At 39.6% G+C, this 20,430-nt stretch overlaps 1 protein-coding gene and 1 long non-coding RNA gene across 4 annotated transcripts in view; one reads left to right on the top strand and one right to left on the bottom strand.

Moving 5' to 3' along the window:
• The window catches only part of zranb3 (zinc finger, RAN-binding domain containing 3), a 101,272-nt gene that overhangs the window by 39,668 nt on the left and 41,174 nt on the right, over positions 1-20,430 (bottom strand). For all 3 annotated transcript variants that reach the window (XM_037761652.1, XM_037761651.1, XM_037761653.1), the window contains exons 14-16: positions 16,922-17,140; positions 9,959-10,092; positions 1,163-1,267 (exon numbers count right to left, since the gene is read on the bottom strand). In XM_037761652.1, coding sequence (XP_037617580.1) covers positions 1,163-1,267; positions 9,959-10,092; positions 16,922-17,140 — 458 coding nt within the window. The remainder of the gene's footprint in view (positions 1-1,162; positions 1,268-9,958; positions 10,093-16,921; positions 17,141-20,430) is intronic.
• LOC119483586 lies at positions 4,009-19,826 on the top strand. Its single transcript, XR_005205740.1, has 3 exons — positions 4,009-4,346; positions 18,212-18,389; positions 19,566-19,826. It is a non-coding gene; the product is annotated as an uncharacterized LOC119483586 (long non-coding RNA).

Genomic DNA, 20,430 nt, shown 5'->3' with positions numbered 1-20,430 from the left:
GACTGAGTAAAGAATTTGGAAGGACAGACGCAGTAACGTAGTGTTTCATCTTTTCATGGGATTTGCTGACAATAAGGAACGTACAGAATAATGCCAGCCTTATCCGGTAAGCGGCGTAAGTACGAGGTTGCAGAAAGGCTTGAAATATAGATTATTCTGATATCATTTCTAATAGTTTCCCATAAATTCTTTGACAAAATGTTTGCTTGTGCAGCGAGAGTGTCGGTGAGTTTCCACCCCACTGCCTCCTCTCCCTCCGAGCCGTGTCGCAGCCCACATTAAACCGCTTGCTTACTATTGATTTTGATGGACAATCGGAGTGCAACAGGGCGTGAATGATGGGTCAGGGGATGGATGCAACTCACGCCTTCGTTTTACAAACCGACATAAACAACGTGACAGGTGGGGCGTCTGTCAGCGGCTCCGTTACTGCCACGGCAGATTGCAGGATTTAATATTAGCCGGTTGGCGTGCGGGGTCGTTTGAGGCGATGATCCGTCTCCTTTAACGACTGCCATAAAACGGCACTTTCTCTTTTCTTGCCGGTCTCCTCGGCTGCCCAAACACCCAATCCTTCCCCTCTCTTTTCTCCTTTCTCTCCATCACACTTCCTCCTTCTCCCCCTCCGTCAGGCCCTGCAGTGGTGGAAATGGGCGCCCACACTCCACCTATCTGTCCGGCTCTTCCTCCTCATCATCAGTGGTGTCATTTCACACATATCTGTTTAATAACCCCGTACAGCCTCATCTTCACAGGGTCAGTGCAATAGAGGAGATATGCCGACTGACTGCGATATCAAACTGAATGATCTTAGTTAAATTAAGGTCATCCTTAAAGCAGCCTATGGGCTTACTGACTTTCAACTACACTCTTGAGCGTATGCAGATTTTATATCATCTTGGAAATTATGTAAAGTCATATGTTTGATATCTTTCTAATCAATCAAAAGCAGGAAATACTGGCACATTTTTACAACCTTAAAAAGTCAGCTCCGGTGGAGTTCCCCTTCAAGGCGTTTTTTACAGTAATGACACATTAACTAGCGACATCTCCCTGGTGAAAACACTCCAACTCCACATGCACGCCCACGCATGTTCATGAATATCAAAAGCACATATGAGACACACACCCACACACACACAGCCTGGCGGGAAGGGCAGACCTGCATTCGATTTTCCCGGCGCCGGCTGAAGGCCTCGGGCAGGTCGTCCCAGTTGGTTAGTTTGATGTCCAGAGGGACGAAGCTCAAGTTCAACGGAGTCCCGTCCTAACACATGAGGAGACAGAGAGGAAGAAGACAGCCTTAAGCAAAAGAGATTTGTTACTACTGATACTAATCCCACCGTCCCTCCTACTAGAGCTGCTACTGATATCAGTGATAAACATCTTTAGCCTGGTTAATCAGGGTGGAGCAGCATGTTCGCCTCTTATCGTCAAATAGATGTTTGATGTTTTTTTTTTATTCTATCCGTTACTTTAAGCTATTTTTTAGCTACTTATTTCCACTGTTTATCCATTACATTTAGCTATTTATTTTAACTCTTTATCTATTACTTTTAGCTATTTATTTGAACTGTTTATCCATTACTTTTACCTAATTTTTAGCTCATTATTTCAACTGTTTATCCATTACTTTTAGCTATTTTAGCTAATTATTTGAACTGTTTATCCATTACCTTTAGCTAATTTTAGGGAACTATTTCAACTGTTTATCCTCTAATTTTAGCTAATTTTTTTGCTATTTATTTGAACTGTTTATCCATTACTTATAGCTATTTTTTAGCTTTTTATTTCAACTGTTCATCCACTAATTTGAGCTATTATTTAGCTAATTATTTCAACTATTTATCCATTACTTTTAGCTAATTTCTAGCAAATTATTTTAACTGCTTATCCATTACTTTTAGCTGATTTTTAGCGAACTATTTCAATTATTTATTCATTCCATTTTCTGTTAATCAAATATTTAAATCTCAAAAATAAAACCATTTGTATGGCTGGATGCCAGATTAGGTGAAATGACCCTTTAAAATTATAAATATTACATTTTTCTTTGTGGAGACTTCTGAGACTGAAAGGTGCTTCATTTAGCACTCATTTAATTATTCAATAAAAGTAAGAAAAATTATAAATTTCTGCACACATAATAATAATATTTTATAATTTGTACATGTATTACATCTTATCACATTGTAATTATGAATGGCACCAACAAGTAACGACATGATTTAAGCTTAGTAGAGCTGAAGAGATGAGTTTTTGATTAATTTGTTTTTAATTTTTTTAAGCGTAAATGCCAAAAAAAACAGACAATAGTTTTGGCAGGAATCCCTTCACTCTCGCTCTAAAGGCGGACAGAGATCCATAAAACACACTCAGTGGTTCTCTGAAGCAGTAAATGGTGCGTAGTGGCATCACTACACTACACACAGTCCCTTCATGGTTCTTTAGAGGTTGCTGACTGGCTCCTCGTGTTTTCCTGCCCAAACAGCTGGTGGGACGTGGGATTTTGCTGCTGAGTCACCGGTGAAACCAAAGCAGACAAACACAACCACGCACGTTCACTCGCTCAGTGTACCTCTAAAGTGAATGACGACGCAGCGGAGTTATTGTTTCACTGGCCTGACAAGAATAAATGTCAGGGTAATATTGTAGTTATATAACTTATGGGGCGGGAGAGATTGCAAACAAACCTCTCGGATGCTGTCAAATAAATGCTTTATGTGTCGGGGGCGGTGGGAGGGCTGATTTACAACACACACGTTCTCAGATAAAAGAGAGATTTGTCAAGTATTTAATAGTTTTATCAACATGGGAGTGGGCAAATATGCTGTTTTATGCAAATGTATGTATATATTTATTATTGGAAATCAATTAACGACACAAAACAATGACAGATATTGTCCAGAAACCCTCACAGGTACTGCATATAACATAAAAAATATGCTCAAATCACAATATGGCAAACTCAATCCCTACAGCTGTCAGTGTGTCAGTGTGCTGACTTGACTATGACTTGCCCCAAACTGCATGTGATTATCATAAAGTGGGCATGTCTGTAAAGGGGAGACTCGTGGGTACCCATAGAACCCATTTACATTCATATATCTGGAGGTCAGAGGTCAAGGGACCCCTTTGAAAATGGCCATGACAGTTTTTTCTCGCCAAAATTTAGCTTAAGTTTGGAGCGTTATTTAACCTCCTTCCCGACAAGCTAGTATGACATGATTGGTACCGATGGATTCACTAGGTTTTGTAGTTTCATATGATACCAGTATATTCACCCTAGCTTTAAAAGCTAGCCCGATACAACCTCAGGAAGTTCGGCAAATTTGCATTAATGTGTTGTTATCGTATTAACTATGACAGCCCTTGAATAAACTAATTATTTCTTCCCTCTCTCTCGATTTCTTCTTAAAAAAAGTGCTAATTGCAAAACTTTATTGTTATTGCTGTGTTTACGCTGTAATATCTTTTGTGAATCGGACCTTCAGACGGGGGGAGATAACGGTTGCAAATGATGCGCAATTCATGCAAATCATCCCTCAGTCTTGTTTTCTAAAGCACATCTGGTCCACTTGCATATGAGAATAAAAAATGTAGCAGGTAATAACACAATGAGAAATGGGAGCCTTGATTGTTACAAAGTCTTACAGACAACTGAGAACATAAAGAAAGAAGTATAAAAGAATTTCTTAAAATAAACTTAATTAAATCATGGGACGCCACTTCATCCTGCGTGGAACATGCATGGTAATAGAACCTGCAGCACCAAAACTTTTACCGTAATTAGACGCCAAATAACCAGTTTTACACACAATTAGTTTCATTGTGTTCTGCCGCTCAATTTGTATTAAACTACAGGTATTTTCAGCCAAGCAATCAGATTTTTAATGACTAACTTGCGGAACTTGAATCCAATTACATCTGAGTTCTGTAATCTGGCCACATATTCTTTATTGGTTGCCATGGTAATTCCTGTGGTAACCAAGGAGCTCGTTAGTGATCTCTCTTGTTTTTATTCTAATATATGTACACTACTTTGAAGGTAATGCTTCTCTTGTGACAGTATGCATGCATTAGTAACAAAAATAATGAGGATTGTGAAACGTCTTCTGCATATACCCACAAGAATGTACCTTTCTGTGATTATGGGTAATCATACCGCCGCAGCTCAGGAGGTATCTGCATAATCGTTGTAAAAAATAACTACAATAAAGAACATTTTCCTGGTGCTTCATTAGCACTAACTACCAGCAATTTGAAGCCTGAGAAGCACTCTGCGTTAACTCCACTCGGATGACAGTGATTGTGCCAAACAACGGGGACAAGAAAAAGGCTGACCGGTGAGTTCAGTTAAAAGCCACAATCTGGATTTCAGCTTTCAGAGCCACTTCAGCTGTGGACAACATGGTGGGCGGAGAGAGAGGACGGGCCGGAGATGGGATAACGCCTAAAGGTTAATACCTGCCGGCGGCTGACACAGGGATTTGGAGATACAAATCAACATTAGTTTTTAGTTTTCTTCCTGTCAGTGCACATGTTTATTTGGATTATGGCTAAATAAATATCATGGAGTGTCAGGGGAACGGTGTTACAGCATGGAGCAGCTTGCTACATGTGATTGAAAAGAGGTGTACTACCCTCCCAAATCATTCTAAATACATTCAGTCAACAATAATTTAAAGGTCCCATATTATAAAAAGTGAGATTTTCATGTCTTTTTTATCATAAAACAGGTTTAAGCGCTATATGAATACTGTGAAAACACTCAATCCACAGAGAAATACTCACAGCCCCCTTTAAATAAGCGGTTAGGATTTCTGTCCATTTGTGATGTCACAAATCTAGAATATTTGTGGTGCCTTCAAATGAGGTCGTGTTTACCGTGTTTACGAGAAGAGTCTATATGTATATATTATTTCTATTCTATTGTCATATCCTACAGAAAATGGCCTGTGTTGAACAATAAAATATTATAAATATAATAAGCATTTTCAGTCCAAAATGGCGGCAGCAGCTGTTGTCAAAAAACCACTGGAGTTTCGTCTCTTTGCTTCTATACTCTTTGACGGAGCGTTTCAGGCAGAGGATAAATACAGGCATATTCAGGCAGAAAGTATGAGGAAAATAAAGTTTTTTTTGAACATTAAAGCATGTAAACATGTTCTAGTAGAAACACAAAATACACGTATGAACCTGAAAATGAGCACGATATGGGAGCTTTAAATACGAAACAAGGTTAATTTCCTTTCAGTAAAAAACAAACCTGGATCTTAGTAAATTTGCATGTAGCAGTCAATGTCGTATTCTCATTTTTTTACTAGTTAGCTAACATGACATGTGGAATTCAAGTGAGAAATGGCTAGTTAGTGTAAAAAAAAAAGCATAAACTTCTTTATAATCAGACTTCTTTTTGCAACCAGAGGAGTCGCCCCCTGCTGGCTGTTAGAAAGAATGCAAGTTTAAGGCACTTCTGCATTGGCTTCACTTTTCAGGACCAGAAGTTGCCCACTGTTTATCACGTATGATAATATAATGAGTACCCAAAACAGCAAAGATCTGTGTGAATCATCCTGACGTGGTAAATCTCACCCATCTGCTACACCTGGTGTTGACATGAAACAAACCACCCAAGAGCAGCAACACAGCGACTCCAAAAACAACTGCTTGATGTGTAAAAAAATGGACATAAAATTCCTAATACTCTCAATATTTCTCATTCAAACCCCGGTGACAAATCTTCCTGCGATTGTGCATTGAGCGGCCCCCTGTGTGATTTCAACGGCCGGTACGGGATTATCCCGGTGTGACAGCTTTCCAGCCAGAATTCCTACAGTTTATCATTTAAACGACGGCGGGGGACATTTATCTCCGCGGCTTATCGTCTCAGCCATGCGTGCGTGGCACTTGTCTATTGCCATCAGGGTAATATTCCATTGGTGATTCAGTTCAGCTCTCGGGTCCTCTCTATGTAAAACCCTCTTGTCTGTTATCTGCGCTAGTGGGGAAGGGATCTGATCCCTCATGAATGAAACAAAAGGGGCGTTAAGTATCACAATCCGATCAATACAGAGGTCTGCTGGCAAGTGGCACTCAAGACGAGTGCCAAGAATGCACCGGAGTGTAATCAGACCTGGGTTAAGCTATAGTTCATCTTTGTCTGCTCGGGAGCAGGAAGCACCACAAGGTTCAATGAAAAAAGCAGCTTCAGGAACAATTTACTTGATTATCTGAATGAAATACCTGAAGTCTTCACACTAGCTGTCCCCTGCGAGAGACAGTATCTTTAATATACAACATGATTGGTTGCTGGAGGTAAACTGCGTCCTGTTCTGGCTCGGTGCCTCGGTTGCTATCTCTTGGTCAGCTCTTTCAAAATGAACCGACTGGAGCTTGTTAGAGGATCTCTACGAATTTATGACGGGTCTGCGGCGCTCTGTCACCGCTGCCATTGTTGTTGTTCATTACTATATGAACAGAGCAGCAATTCAATTGTTTTATATTTTGAGCGATGTTAGCGTCCATTTATTTTACACTGTTAGACCAAGGTATGTCGAGAACACAGAAAGCAGTCATATTAAAGGGGTACTCCGGTGATTTAGTACTACGGCACACGTTGACATGCAAGAAACAGCTGCAGCAGAGGCCATATAATACCACTTTTAGTATACAATATCGACTTTTTACTTCCGCTCACTATCACCGGCAATATTAAAGGGTTAGTTTGGGTGTTTTGAAATAGGGTTGTATGAGGTATTTATCCATAGTCAGTGTATTACCTACAGTAGATGGAGTATGGCTGAGAAGTAGTAGTACTTCCCATGACAAGTAAACTGATCTTGATAAGTAAAATTGGTGGACTGTGCTTTAAAATTGTATATAAATAAAAGAAAAACATCAGTGCACCAAATATATTAAAGGTCCCATATTGTAAAAAGTGAGATTTTCATGTTTTTTTTATATTATAAAGCAGGTTTAAGTGCTATATAAATACTGTGAAAGTATTGAAAGGCTCAATCCACAGAGAAATACACACAGTCCGTATTCAGAAACTACGTCTTTGAAACAAGCCATCAGGATTTCTGTCCATTTGTGATGTCACAAATATACAATATATAGACCATAGATATAAAACTGTTTTATATATAGACCATTTCACAGTTTTTAACATAAATATTCTAAATGTGTCTCCGTTTATTTCCTGTGGCAGTGTATATTAATGACAGGAAGTAAACAGCTGTTGCCTAGCAACGCAATTCCGCTGCAATTCTGTTGAAATGCACTAAAACGGAGCGTTTCAGACGGAGGGTAAATACAGGCATATTCAGGCAGACAGTATGAAGAAAATAAATGGTTTTATGAAGATTAAAGCATGTAAACATGTTCTAGTAGAAACATAAAATACAATATGAACCTGAAAATTAACACAATATGGGACCTTTAAACCAGATATTGAGACTTCCTGAGTGCTGGTACATAGCGGAGGATTGTAGAAGGAAGAGGGAGTTGGAAGGAGGCTTGAAGACGGGCGGATAATGGTTTTGGTAATCCTTTGGTAATTCCTAAACCTTTAATTTGTATTGAACCAACGAATATGAATGGAAGAGCTTCTCTTGTTCCTCTGGAGGCCATCAGAGTTAATATCAAGCGTTATTCAGCAACAGTATTTTTTTTATAAACCTATAATGACACAATGCAGCATGTTTTTTTCCAGTTCATGAAAGTGCAGCTTGTACCTGGAATCATTTTCAATCACCATTAGTTTCATTCTTAAACTTTGACTTTCTTAATGTTGCCTGTAACTATTTCCTCACATCTGTGCTGCGTGCTAATTGGCAACGTGTGACAGAACTGCACGTCTCTTATTTTCACGGCTGTATTGTTGTTTGCGGCTCTGCCTTGATTAAGACATCTTGATCTCAATGAGACTTCCCACTTCCAAAAAAAAAAAAAAAAAAAGATGAATTAATTATGCTTTGTTCACAGTTCGGTTGAATGTGACAGGAACAAGCTGGTGAGGAACAAAAAAACATCGAGTGGGTATCACAACTCTGCATGCCCTTTCAGTTTTACTTATTCTTCCTGCCTGGAGACCTGACATAAAAACTGGTACATCAGAGACTTTTAAAAAGTAAAAAGAGCTCTCGTTTCCTGACACTCCCGATACGCTTGCACTTTAGTGTCTTCAAATAGCTGCAGGAATAAATGCAGTACACAAGCATGGGATATCAGACATTGTACAATGTTTTACACTAAAGGAAGAAGAGAGGCGTAAATATGACATCCAGCTTTCTCTGGATTCTTTCTGTGAGCACAAAGCGTTCAAACTGAATCTGTGAGGTCACAATTGGTGAATGTGTGTATTCTCATATAAAAATATCAACTAGCGCAGCTTTAAAGATGCCAGAACTACCTCTTCTTTTCATTTTACGCCTCACGGCAACAAAAAAGTGTCTAGATGTTTGTTTTCTTTGTGTGGTATTTTTCTTTTCTTTTGGCTCAGATTCAGATACTGCAGGCACGCCTACATGCTAGTTTTACAGCACCTCAGGCAGGAATGCAGCTTACTGAAGGAAAAGGGAAGGGTGTTGATGCTGCACACTGAAAAACCTGTTGATGCGAGTTATTATTTGAGGGGAAATTAAAGGTCTTATTGATAATGATTTTTATGTAAACGATTAATTTTTAAAGAAGTAATGCATCCACAGAGCTTTCAGAAAGATGGTGAATAAAAGTATGGATTGTCCAAGAAAAAATATTATAAATGTGAATTAATTATTTAAACATTTTTGAAGATATCTGACGTTTGGTTCCCACTTCTAACAAGGCTTGTGAGCCAATAGTATGACGACGTTGGTATCACGTGGAGTCTCTGTGTCGTCAGTTAGAGTGGAAAAAAAAAGATAAATAGCTGAGTTTGACACTAGTGTCTCCATCAGGCTGCAGAATCCGTGAATATTTACGGTGACAACTGACGTTAGCACGTATTAGTTTAATCGTCCGAACAGCAATAGCCCATAAAATTACAATTTGCCATACTTAAAGGTCCCATATCGTGCTCATTTTCAGGTTCATACTTGTATTTTGTGTTTCTATTAGAACATGTTTACATGCTGTAATGTTAAAAAAAACACTTTATTTTCCTCCTACTGTCTACCTGAATATACCTGTATTCACCCTCTGTCTGAAACGCTCCGTTTTAGTGCGTTTCAACGGAATGGCAACGGAATTGCGTTGCTAGGCAACAGTTTGGGTCAATGTTTACTTCCTGTCAGCTGATGTTATGTTACATACACTGCAACAGGAAATAAACTGGGACACATTTAGAATCTTTATGTTTAAAACCGTGTAAGGGTCTAAATATTTTATATTTGTGACATCACAAATGGACAGAAATCCTAACGGCCTGTTTCAAACGCACAATAACTGAATCCGGGCTGTGTATATTGCTCCGTATATTGAGCGTTTTGATAGTTTAACAGTATTTATAAAGCACTTAAACCTGCTTTATAATATAAAAGACATGAAATCCTACACACTGGACCTTTAAACTGGATAACTAGCTAACCCTAAGTGCAGACATTTGAGCATCGCAAACTGCAAGTCAAAGCAATAAGTGCCATAAACAGTTTTCACACTATAAGAAACGCAGGTAGTGCAGAGCTGTGCCTTGCAAATCTCAGATGGTGAACGGCAGTTTAAGAGGACCAAAAAACAACGACTTGAAGAAATGAAGACAGAAAGCAGCGTGAGACTTGAAGAACAAGCCGAGAGAGGCACTTTGAGGTAAAAGCATTACAACACTCCCTGTTACTGCACCATCTATTCACAACCTTGAGAAAAAAAAAAAAAAAAGAGAAGCCAGGAAAAGAATCATTAGTAAAACATCTCTGGTCCCATTATGAGGCGAGTCTAACCATTATCCAATATGCATAATCAACACGAGCTGTGGTACCTTGGAGTAAAGATATATTCGGTCTGTGTACTGGCTGGCGCAGAACTGCAGGCCCGGGTAGACGGGATGGGCGGCGCTGGCGTCATCTCCATCATTGGCCTCATCATCGTCATTAGCATCAGCGGCTCTCCGGTCTGCGGGGAGAGAAGAAGAGGCTGGCTAATATCTCACTGAGTATATATTATTGGCTCATTATTGGCTTTCACAGCTTTATTGGTACCTCTGTTTGCTCCTCTGGTGATGCAACGACTAGCGCAGACATTAAACTCCGGCAGCTTTTCAGATTTATTACAGCGAGCACAATATTGAGAAGATATGACATTTGTATCAGATCATTAAGATGTGTGTATGCTACGTAATATTTAACTTTATTGCTTTCAAACACTCGATTATAGAATCTGAGATGAAAATGTTTAAGTAATTATCTTTGACATTTTCATATAAATAGCAATGAGAGTCAATTTTGCTTCTTGCTATCACCAGTTGATATAACAACCAACCTACATGTGGAAGTCTAAGCACATGTATTTCCTGTTTTATGTCTCTAAAAGCAGTAAGAGCAGATTGTTTTGAACGAATACGACTCTCTAGAACCATATATATATATAAGTGCTTAAAATGACTAATATCTTAAATTAAGCTTTTTCAGCCGGTTAGACTGTTATAAGGTCATTAAATAGGCGTTATCAGTGATTATAAGCCTCATAGATGTGGGTCAGATGGGGCCTATTACACCTACTAGTAGGTTTCATCATCGATTCACATAGAAGATCACAAAAAGAAGGAATAAAAGAACACAAGAGCGACCTATAGCGGCCAGAAGCTGTAGCAGAAGTCAGGTGCTGTAATATAGACTGTGTGAAACTCCATAAGGGCTGGAAGTTGGGGACTACGAATGGGACACAAATCACCGGGTTTTCACCTAGGATTTTTTATTTTAACCTAAAACACAATGTTTTTCTTGCCTAAACCTAAAGAAGTTGTAATTGTGTTGCCTAAACCTAAAGAAGTTGTGGTTTTGTTGCTTAAACCTAAATAAGTTGTAGTTTAATTGCCTAAACCTAAAGAAGTTGTAGTTTTGTTGCCTAAACCTAAATAAGTTGTAGCTTTGTTGCCTAAACCTAAAGAAGTTGTGGTTTTGTTGCTTAAACCTAAATAAGTTGTAGTTTAATTGCCTAAACCTAAAGAAGTTGTAGTTTTGTTGCCTAAACCTAAATAAGTTGTAGCTTTGTTGCCTAAACCTAAATAAGTTGTAGTTTTGTTGCCTAAACCTAAATAAGTTGTAGCTTTGTTGCCTAAACCTAAATAAGTTGTAGTTTTGTTGCCTAAACCTATAGAAGTTGTAGTTTTATTGCATAAACCTAACTGCTTTTGTTTGCTTAAACCTAAAGAAGTTGTAGTTTTGTTGCCTAAACCTATAGAAGTTGTAGTTTTATTGCATAAACCTAACTGCTTTTGTTTGCCTAAACCTAAAGAAGTTATAGTTTTGTTGCCTAAACTTAACTGTTTTTTTGGCCTAAACCTAAAGAAGTTGTAGTTTTATTACCTAAACCTATCTGTTTTTGTTGCCTAAACCTAAAGAAGCCTTTTTGTTTGTGTTCAAACATGACATTTAATTTAGTTTGTTTCAACGTGTTAGAGCGCTTTAAAGTTTCAATTTCACTTTTAGAACATAGTAGGTGTATTAGGCCCCTAATGACCTACATCTATGGTACTTATAGTGACTGATAACGCCTTTTTAATGGCCTGATAACAGTCTAATCGGGTGTGTAGTTTGATGATTGGGTAAATTTTTTCTTTAAGCAAATGAGGATATATCCCGGTACGCCGAACTACTCCTTTAACGTAGCGTAACACTGTGCAGCTACATAGAAAACCCATTTCTTTGACAGAAAACCTCCCAATTTATTTCTCACATGCTCACTCAAGAATTTGCTGAACAGCAGGATGGGAGCGCAGCTAGAGAGAGAGAGTGATAAAGTGACAGTCACAGATGGAGAGGAAGAGAAGAGAGAGAGCAGGTCATTAATGTCAGCCATGTAGCTCGCTCATCCTGCCAGCATCTAGCAAGAAAAGGTCAGGCGGTGGAAATGAGACCGCCGCTGCTCGACCACGCTTCATTTAGACAATGACCTATAACACTCTGATAATACTTGCCTTAAATCACTTCGCGTGGCCAGTTGTCTGCCTTGTCCGTGTGTGTGTGTTAGTGAGAATGTGTGTGTGTGCGTTTGGCTTGCTAATGGGTGAAAATACTGACACAGGCTGATGTCTGTGACACAAGTGTTTCTGCTGAACAGGTGCTGCCATGTACCTGCAGCAGGTCTCTGGTGGTTATAGGACAGAATCGGCTTTTAGTACCGAAACACTACGAGGGTTTAGTGGCAGAAGAACACACTGAAACAAAGACATCCCTCCCATATCAAGATATTAAAGGCCCTGCAAACACATTTTCTCAATCTTATTATTATGAGTGATGGGGTCCGACGTGGACACACAATTTTCTGCCAAAGTTACAACAGTTTGGCTCATTTTAAATGAGAGATCTGTGCTTTTCTCACTGGTTTATCACGTACTTCCATGCACCAATCAGGATTTAGCAACATTTTAATGAAAACGTGATGACATTTGTGTGTTGAAACAGACTTTTTGAGGGCTTTAATGTACCGACTTCAGAAAATACAGTTGAGACTAGTGGTGATTTCCATTCTGAAGACAACATTAATGCATTTTTGCTGTGAGCTGCCAGCTTAAAGATAAGCTTAATAATATAGCTTGCAGCTTTTTTTTGTGTGTGATTAAGTCGCATGTCAATATATCCTTTCAAACTATTGTTTTTGTAATGAAAACGTTCACACTGAATGCGATTATTACGAATATTTTGCAATAAGGTTGATTTTTTTTGGAGATTTCACACAGCAATTTATTTATTTTTATTCATAAATTTAAAAATGTAATTTATTATATAATTGTTTTACTTTAGGATTTTTTTATTTATTTATTTAAATTATTACTAGCTTTTTTCTCTCCTTTGTTTTTGAATAGTTTGTTCTTCAATTTACAATAATCTTTTATATGTACATATTATTTTATTTATTGTGGTTTAGGTTGTTGTCTTTTTTCTTAAGGAAACAATAAAAAGCATGATTAAATATATATATATATATATATATATATATATACACACAGATATATATATATATATAAATATATACAAATATATATATACATATACATATATATATATATGTGTGTGTATATATATATATATATATACACACACATATATATATATGTGTGTATATATATATATATATATTACCTGCTGTCTTGATACAATTTATTAATTTCAATTACTTCTACATTACCATATTTATGATCATTATTAAGCCACCGTCATTGAAACTCAGCACTTCCTGCATTGATGGCTATTATTTGAGACATCCACTTTAATTTGAGATTTAGGTTAGGTACAGTCCGCCGCTGATTTGTCTAAAATTTGTGATGCAATTTGAAAACTTTTTTTCGGTTTAAAGGTGAGCTCATCCTGTTAAGTCATCCCCTCTTCTTGACCTATCCTGCACAACGTCCCATATCTTTCATTTTTATGTTTGCCGTCCTCATAGGTGCAATTTCCCCAGTTCTGGTACACGCCGTTCTGATCTCAGCTAGAATGGGCCACTTTGTGTCTGAAAATACCGAGACGACCTGCGCCGAAGCATTGTGCAGAGCCAAAACATTTTTAGGACACTAGCGTTTCACAGAATCCCATCTATCTGTCCTTCTACATCTGTAATGAAACCTAGCAGCTCTGCAATGTACACCCTATATTTGTTGTAAGCAGTTTTTTTTTTACCCCCTTTCCCTTGTTTGCAGTGGCGGAACGCGCCAGCTGCATTAAGTGGGCCATTTATACGATGGGGGCAATTCATCTTACAAAGCCGTCTTATTAGACTGTCACTTACACAGTATGAACAGTGCCTTCAAAACACCCCGAGGGATTTATCTGTTATTTTACTGCGAGAGAAAGAAAACAACGCCTAATTGGACTGAGTCATCTCATCTTCTGCAGGATCGAAACAAAAGAAAAAAAAAAAAAAATTTCCAACTGCAACACTTGAAGTGGGAAGAGGTTTGGTGCAGCTGATGCTGCTGCAACGTTTGAACTAACATTAAAAAAAAACGTGTATCCGTGTTGGTATGTTTGGGTCATGCAGATAGATGAAGAGAGAGACAGTAAAGAGAGAGAGAGAGAGAGAGAGAGAGAGAGGTGGAGGAGGAGTGATTGCCTGTCTGTGCTGTGAGGAAAGTAATCTCAGAGCAATCAAGAGGAGGGGGCGGCCGACAGCTCTGCGGTTTGCCTTCTAAAACCACGAGCAGGTAGAGGAAAATCATTAGGCACCGCTCCTGACCCCATAGGTCACTTTTATTAGACAACCGCCGTGTTTCATACTGAACCCACGCTACCGGAGACAGTCTGACAAAGACATGTAACTAACAGACTGACTAAATACCAACAGGATGGATGGATGTACAGATATACAGGCAGGCAGATAGACAGACAAGATAGACACATAAATAGATAAGCAGATAGCTAGATAGACAGATAAATAGACGACAGAAAGACAGACAGATAGCTAGCCGGCTATATAGAACATTAACTGTATATAAGAAGTGGACGTAGTCACCTTGACGTCACCCTTTGGTTTGTCGACTGCCGTTTTGAAGCCTCGAGTTCGGCATTTTGGCCGTCACCTCCTTGGTTTTTTGCAACCAGAAGTGACACGAGAGGGCGGAGCTAAGTACAACCGAATGCTGAACAATAGGGATGCACCGATTACAAAATTATGGGCCGATACCGATGTTTAAAATAAAAAATGTGGCCGATGTCCGATACCGATGTTTTGCCGTTGTTTATTCCGAAGTTATTTATTCCCCCTTTGTTGCCATGGAAACAAAGACATCTTCTCTCTTGAATGAGCACAAAATAAAGCGTACAAATTTATGAAACAAGCTCTAGTATAACCGTCTTCCATATGATAAATAAAGGCTTTAAAAGCCCTTTTAGCCTGTATACAACTACCTACTCACTGAGAGGAATTTATTTAATGTCATCTTATTTGCCGACAGGCCGATTGCAGTCAACGAGGCCAAAATCAGCCGATACTGATGGCCGGTGCATCCCTACTGAATAAGACATTTTCAGGCGACCAAAACGGTTATAATTAACTTTCATGAACTGAAAACAAACTGTGAAAAGTGTTAAAGTTGTAAGACAAAAACATGGACAACTCCAGGACCGGACAACGCCGTGGTAGCGACCTGTCAATCACAAGGTAGCCACGCCCCTAAAGCATCCCCTGCTTTATGGTCTATTTGACTCTAAATGGGACCATAATTTACTAAATGAACATCATGCTGTATTGAAGAAGACTTGAAACTAGCGATTGAGACCATAAACTCATGTTTACAATGTTTACTGAGGTAATAAATCAAGAGAGAAGTAGGCTCATTTTCTCATTGACTTCTATACAATCAGACTATTTACAGTCGCCCCCTGCTGGCTGTTAGAAAGAATGCAAGTTTAAGACACTTCAGCATTGACTTCACTATTCAGACCCGGAGATAGCCCTCTGATATAGACAGAAAAATAGACAACAGAGAGATAGACAGATAGATGTTAGTTGTCTCCAGGGACGAGCACATGTCCAGTGGGGACGTGGGGGGCCAAGTTGTCATCCAGCAGTGTCTCTTTAGTGCTGCCGCTTCTGATCGACAGTGAAGCTTTTATCTCTCCCGTAGAGTCGGTCTAAATAGAGGTGTTTTTCCAAAAAAGAGAGCGGGCCTTTCGCTCACCTTTAGTATTTCTTCGCCTGAGAGTAGAGGGGGTGGAGGCACTGCAGCGGGATTCAATCCTAGACCGTTGGGGGGCACAGGTAGCTACAGAGACGGGAAATTAACCACTCGACAATCTCTGGCCACTAATAGATGTCAGAGTGTGTGTGTGGCTCTGAAAGGAATCTGCCAAGTTGTTGCACACTGATCTCAGGATGTTAAAGGCTAATAGGGGTTGATAGCTTGCCTATTAAAACCTAAATGGCTTGTGCGATATTCCTTCCCATGTTAAGTATTCAACAAAAGAGGCTTTTAAAAAACAGCCCTGAACTGCTATCGGCTCAGTTTCATCCTTCAGTAACTCTGACCCAAAATGTCTGCTCGCTTTCCGAGGCAACACCCAGGTCACAGGCTTTTCTTAGACTCTGCTAGTCTGGCAAGATTTTTTTTTTTTTTTTTTAGGAGCTCTTCATATTGCACGCGGTGTAATTAGTTCTTTGTAATTAGCGCAATTTATTGCTTTGCGTATCCCTTTGAGACACAAGTACTTGAACACAGAGGTCTTAATTTGCAATATTACACACTGTGTAATTGGGAATTTGTTTCCTCGCGTCCCTCAGAGACTCGCAGACATGTACACATATAACCGGAGTGGACGGGGAGGGCAGGTTGGGTTTCAAGGAGAAGTCGGTGTCAAGAGGGAACTTGTGCCTTTTATGTAATTAGACCACTTTATTAAAAAAATCAGCCTACTGGACAGTGATTGAACCTTAAACCTTGTGTGTCTTTTAGTGTCGGTCTCTTCTACTTCTCTTCCAACACGCTGCACTCTTGAGATAAGTGAAGTTTCACTCAATATCTCCTGTAGCTTCCTGAGTGCAGAAATAGGCAATATCCCCAACTAGATACTAATAATAGTAAGAATAATAACGCCCAGCCCCATATGGAATGAGATATAGTCCCTTATTGGTTTGAAGTGATGATATTAAACAGCATTATATGGGCAGGTGACAATGCGGCACCAGCCAATTTCCCTAGATATGAAAAGGAGAAGATTGCAGGTGGGATTACCCTGTGTGTGGTCGGGAGGGGCGGCGTGGTCGCCTCGCTCTCCCGCTGATTGTTTACCTTTGAGCTGCCGCTTGTCCTCCTCCTCTAGTTTCTGTTTGTCTTTCCGGGGCTCATCCTCCTCCTCCTCCTCCTCCTCCTCCTCCTCCTCGCTCTGTTTGTCTTTGCGTGATTTTGGACTCCGGTCGCTCCCCCGGCTGAGCTCTGGCTCTCTGTCGGAGCCGGAGAGGACGACGACGCTCGTCTGGTCCCGCTCCGGCTGCTGAGGCCTGGGTGGCTCTGAGCCAGGGAGAGAAAAGATGAAGATTTACTTTATTGGCCGAGTTGTAATCAGACTTTGAAGAGTTTCACTCCCCGAGAGAGATATCCATCATCTGAGGAGTGTGACAAAATGAGTGCTGACATGAAAGTAAAACTCAATATGGCTCATTAGTGATGTTATTAGCCATCATAAGTCCTTTACTGACAATATTAGAAGATGTGATTGTGTGAAATGATAGACAGAAGCAGGCATGTAGAGGAATGTATAAACACACCCAACAGTTTTACATGGAAGTAGCTCATAAAAACATGTTTTTTTAAAGAGGACCTGTTATGCTTTTGTGTTTTTTCCTTTTCCTTTAGTGTGTATATAGTATTTTGTGCATGTAAAAGGTCTGCAAAGTTACAAAACCCAAAGTCTACGCCAAAGGGAGAAACACTGCTCCTGAATGGCCTGCAACACCTTGCTTGAAGTCCTGCCTTTTCTTCCACAACGTGGTGATGTCACCAAGTAACACATGTGCATAATACGTCATATGAAACTAGAAAACCTAATGAATCCATCGGTACCAACCATGTCATACTAGCTTGTCATGAAGGAGGCTAAATGACGCTCCGAACTTACGCTTAATTTTGGCGAGGAAAAACTGTCATGGCCATTTTCAAAGGGGTCCCTTGACCTCTGACCTCCAGATATGTGAATGTAAATGGGTTCTAAGGGTACCCACGAGTCTCCCCTTTACAGACATGCCCACTTTATGATGTTGATATTATGATTTGAGCATATTATTTTATGTTAAATGCAGTACCTGTGAGGGTTTCTGGACAATATCTGTTTTTGTTTTGTGTCGTTAATTGATTTCTAATAATAAATATATACATACATTTGCATAAAGCAGCATATTTTTCCACTCCCATGTTGATAAGAGTGTTAAATACTTGACAAATCTCCCTTTAAGGTACATTTTGAACAGATAAAAATGAACTTTAAAGCACATAAACCTGTTCTGGTAGAAACCCAAAATACAAGTATGCACCTGAAAATGAGCACGATATGTCCTCTTTAAATCATTACATCGTCTATTCCAGGCCGATTGCTCCGTACTGACCACTAACTGAAGGTCGACACTGTTGAGGACATTTCAGTCTTTAGATCGTTGCTCAGCAGCACATCGGCAGTGAAGCGGAGAGCTGCAGATGAAACACCTGCCACCCCCCCACCTCCCCTTTCACCAGCACTCGGATCAAACCATCAATATAATTTGCGGTGAGAATGAATTACGTTGGTGCCACATTGTTTTGTTAATTGCCCGCCTGCATCATGTGCAATTAAACCTAAACAAAATAATTGCCAGCGATTGCTGCATCTGTGCGGCGCCGCGCTCCAGCCGGGACGCAGTGAGCGGTACTCAAACAGCTGATAATGGCGTAATGCCAATGCGGAAAAGATCTCGCTTTAAAGAATCAGCTTAGACCGGCTCTGTGTGATTTTTCATTCCTACCGAATGTTGTAATTCTGTGAAGGTCAAGCACAAATCTAAGCCACAAAAATGTTAATGGATGCGAGGATTACGCCATTCATAGATTATTTCAAATGTAACTTTTAAGTGGTGCTCTGAGGTTTGGTAATACTGATGTTTGTCATCAAGGTAAAGCTAACGGACAGATTAAAGGCAAGAAGACAATAATTCATAAATGTAAATGTCACTTTCAGTCTGAACAGAACTTCTACACATCTTCCAACTTTTCCTAGTTAAATTTAAATCATATCTTTTTACATTATTTGTTGAACTCGAGGTGTGAAATCTAACAAGACAGTAAGTTGTGAGACTCGGGGACGCAGAGGGCTAATTAGCGATCCTGCCTCTCCGTGGCTTGTTTCTTCAAAAGGCCAGCCTCTAGTCGGCTCCCTCAAATGTCATCCGAGTCTCCGGGCTCCTGGCCCCGCCGCTGGCCCCTCCTCCCCCCGCCTCCTCCCATCGCTAACAAGCCGAGCGAGACCGCGGAGAGACGGCTCAATTTGTGTTAAGCTGTCCCCGTCGAGGAAGATGTTAACGGGGGAATCCTACAGGGGCCGTGCCTCGACTTTACCAGTCAACCCCCTTGTTTTCCCCCCAATCAGGCGCCCATTTATGGCTGTAATGGCTTGATAAGGTTCTAAAATTGAGTCTCGATATACTACGACACAAAGCATGTGAGCTTACAAGGACTCACATGGAAAATAACACAGGAAAAGCCTGTTACTGCAGTCTGCAGGGGATAGTACTCGGTCCTCATACTGTATGATATCAAACACTTAAAGATCCGACTGGACTTTGTTCCTAAATGCTAAAAATCATCCCCCACAAAAAAAAATGCGGACAAGGATAGAGTGCTAGCTGAGAGGTGTAGAGAGCCAGGAGATAACCAAATTGCCCTCTTCCTGTATACCCTCTCACAGCAGGTGCTGAGAGACAAATTGCTGGTCTACCGGTGAAAGAGCTGAAGGAGTGAACCTTGCCCACGCTCTCGGCCTGAAAAAGCTGCAAACGCAGGAACTCAACACCGCCGCCGATTCAACCCCCGAAAATGGCTGCAGAGAGGTTGTCTCTGTTGTTTACTGGCGCTAAATCAACTTCAGGAAAACTGTTTCCTCCTGTCAATCCCTGTCACATAAAAGGAGGTTATAATGCACGACAGTTTGATTAAAAACAGCTCTCAATTACTGACGATATCACAACACTGATTCAATTTGTGTCCAATTAATGAACGCTGTTGTAATTTGGTAAGTCCTCCCTCCTCCCTGTCGCACAGGAAGTTCCAACACCTTCAATAAAAGATTATAAAAACATCCCACCAAAGATGTCTCCAACATGAAAAGTTGGTTTTTGCCATTTACAATTCGCTAAAAACCCCTCTACTAGTTGTTTAATCCTTAGCAACAGGCCAAAGTGGTGTTCATGTGGCTGCAGTAAGAGCAATACTCGACATATAAAGAGGTTTGGAGGACAGTGTCTTTTTTTTTTTGCCTTTCAAAAGGCTAAAAACTGTGACAAATGTTCAATAAAATGTTTCATAATAAAAAGAGCGGACGGTAAAAAGTCAATCGGAGAAAGAGTTTTCAAATAACTCACGGATTTAGCGTTATTTCAATCATTACTTTGAATGTATCTTATATTTTTAGATTGTCATTTACTCATTATTATAATTACAATTATTATAAAAATTATTATTATGTAGTTTAAGTATATTTGATACAAGGATAATATATCATTCCCACATTTTTTTAATAATTATTTAATTTAATTTAATTTAATTTAATTTATTTT

Source organism: Sebastes umbrosus, chromosome 24, assembly GCF_015220745.1.
Source record: "Sebastes umbrosus isolate fSebUmb1 chromosome 24, fSebUmb1.pri, whole genome shotgun sequence".
Taxonomy (NCBI): domain Eukaryota; kingdom Metazoa; phylum Chordata; class Actinopteri; order Perciformes; family Sebastidae; genus Sebastes; species Sebastes umbrosus.
The sequence above is the reverse complement of the archived record's forward strand: the minus strand, read 5'-3'. Positions and strand labels throughout refer to the sequence as shown.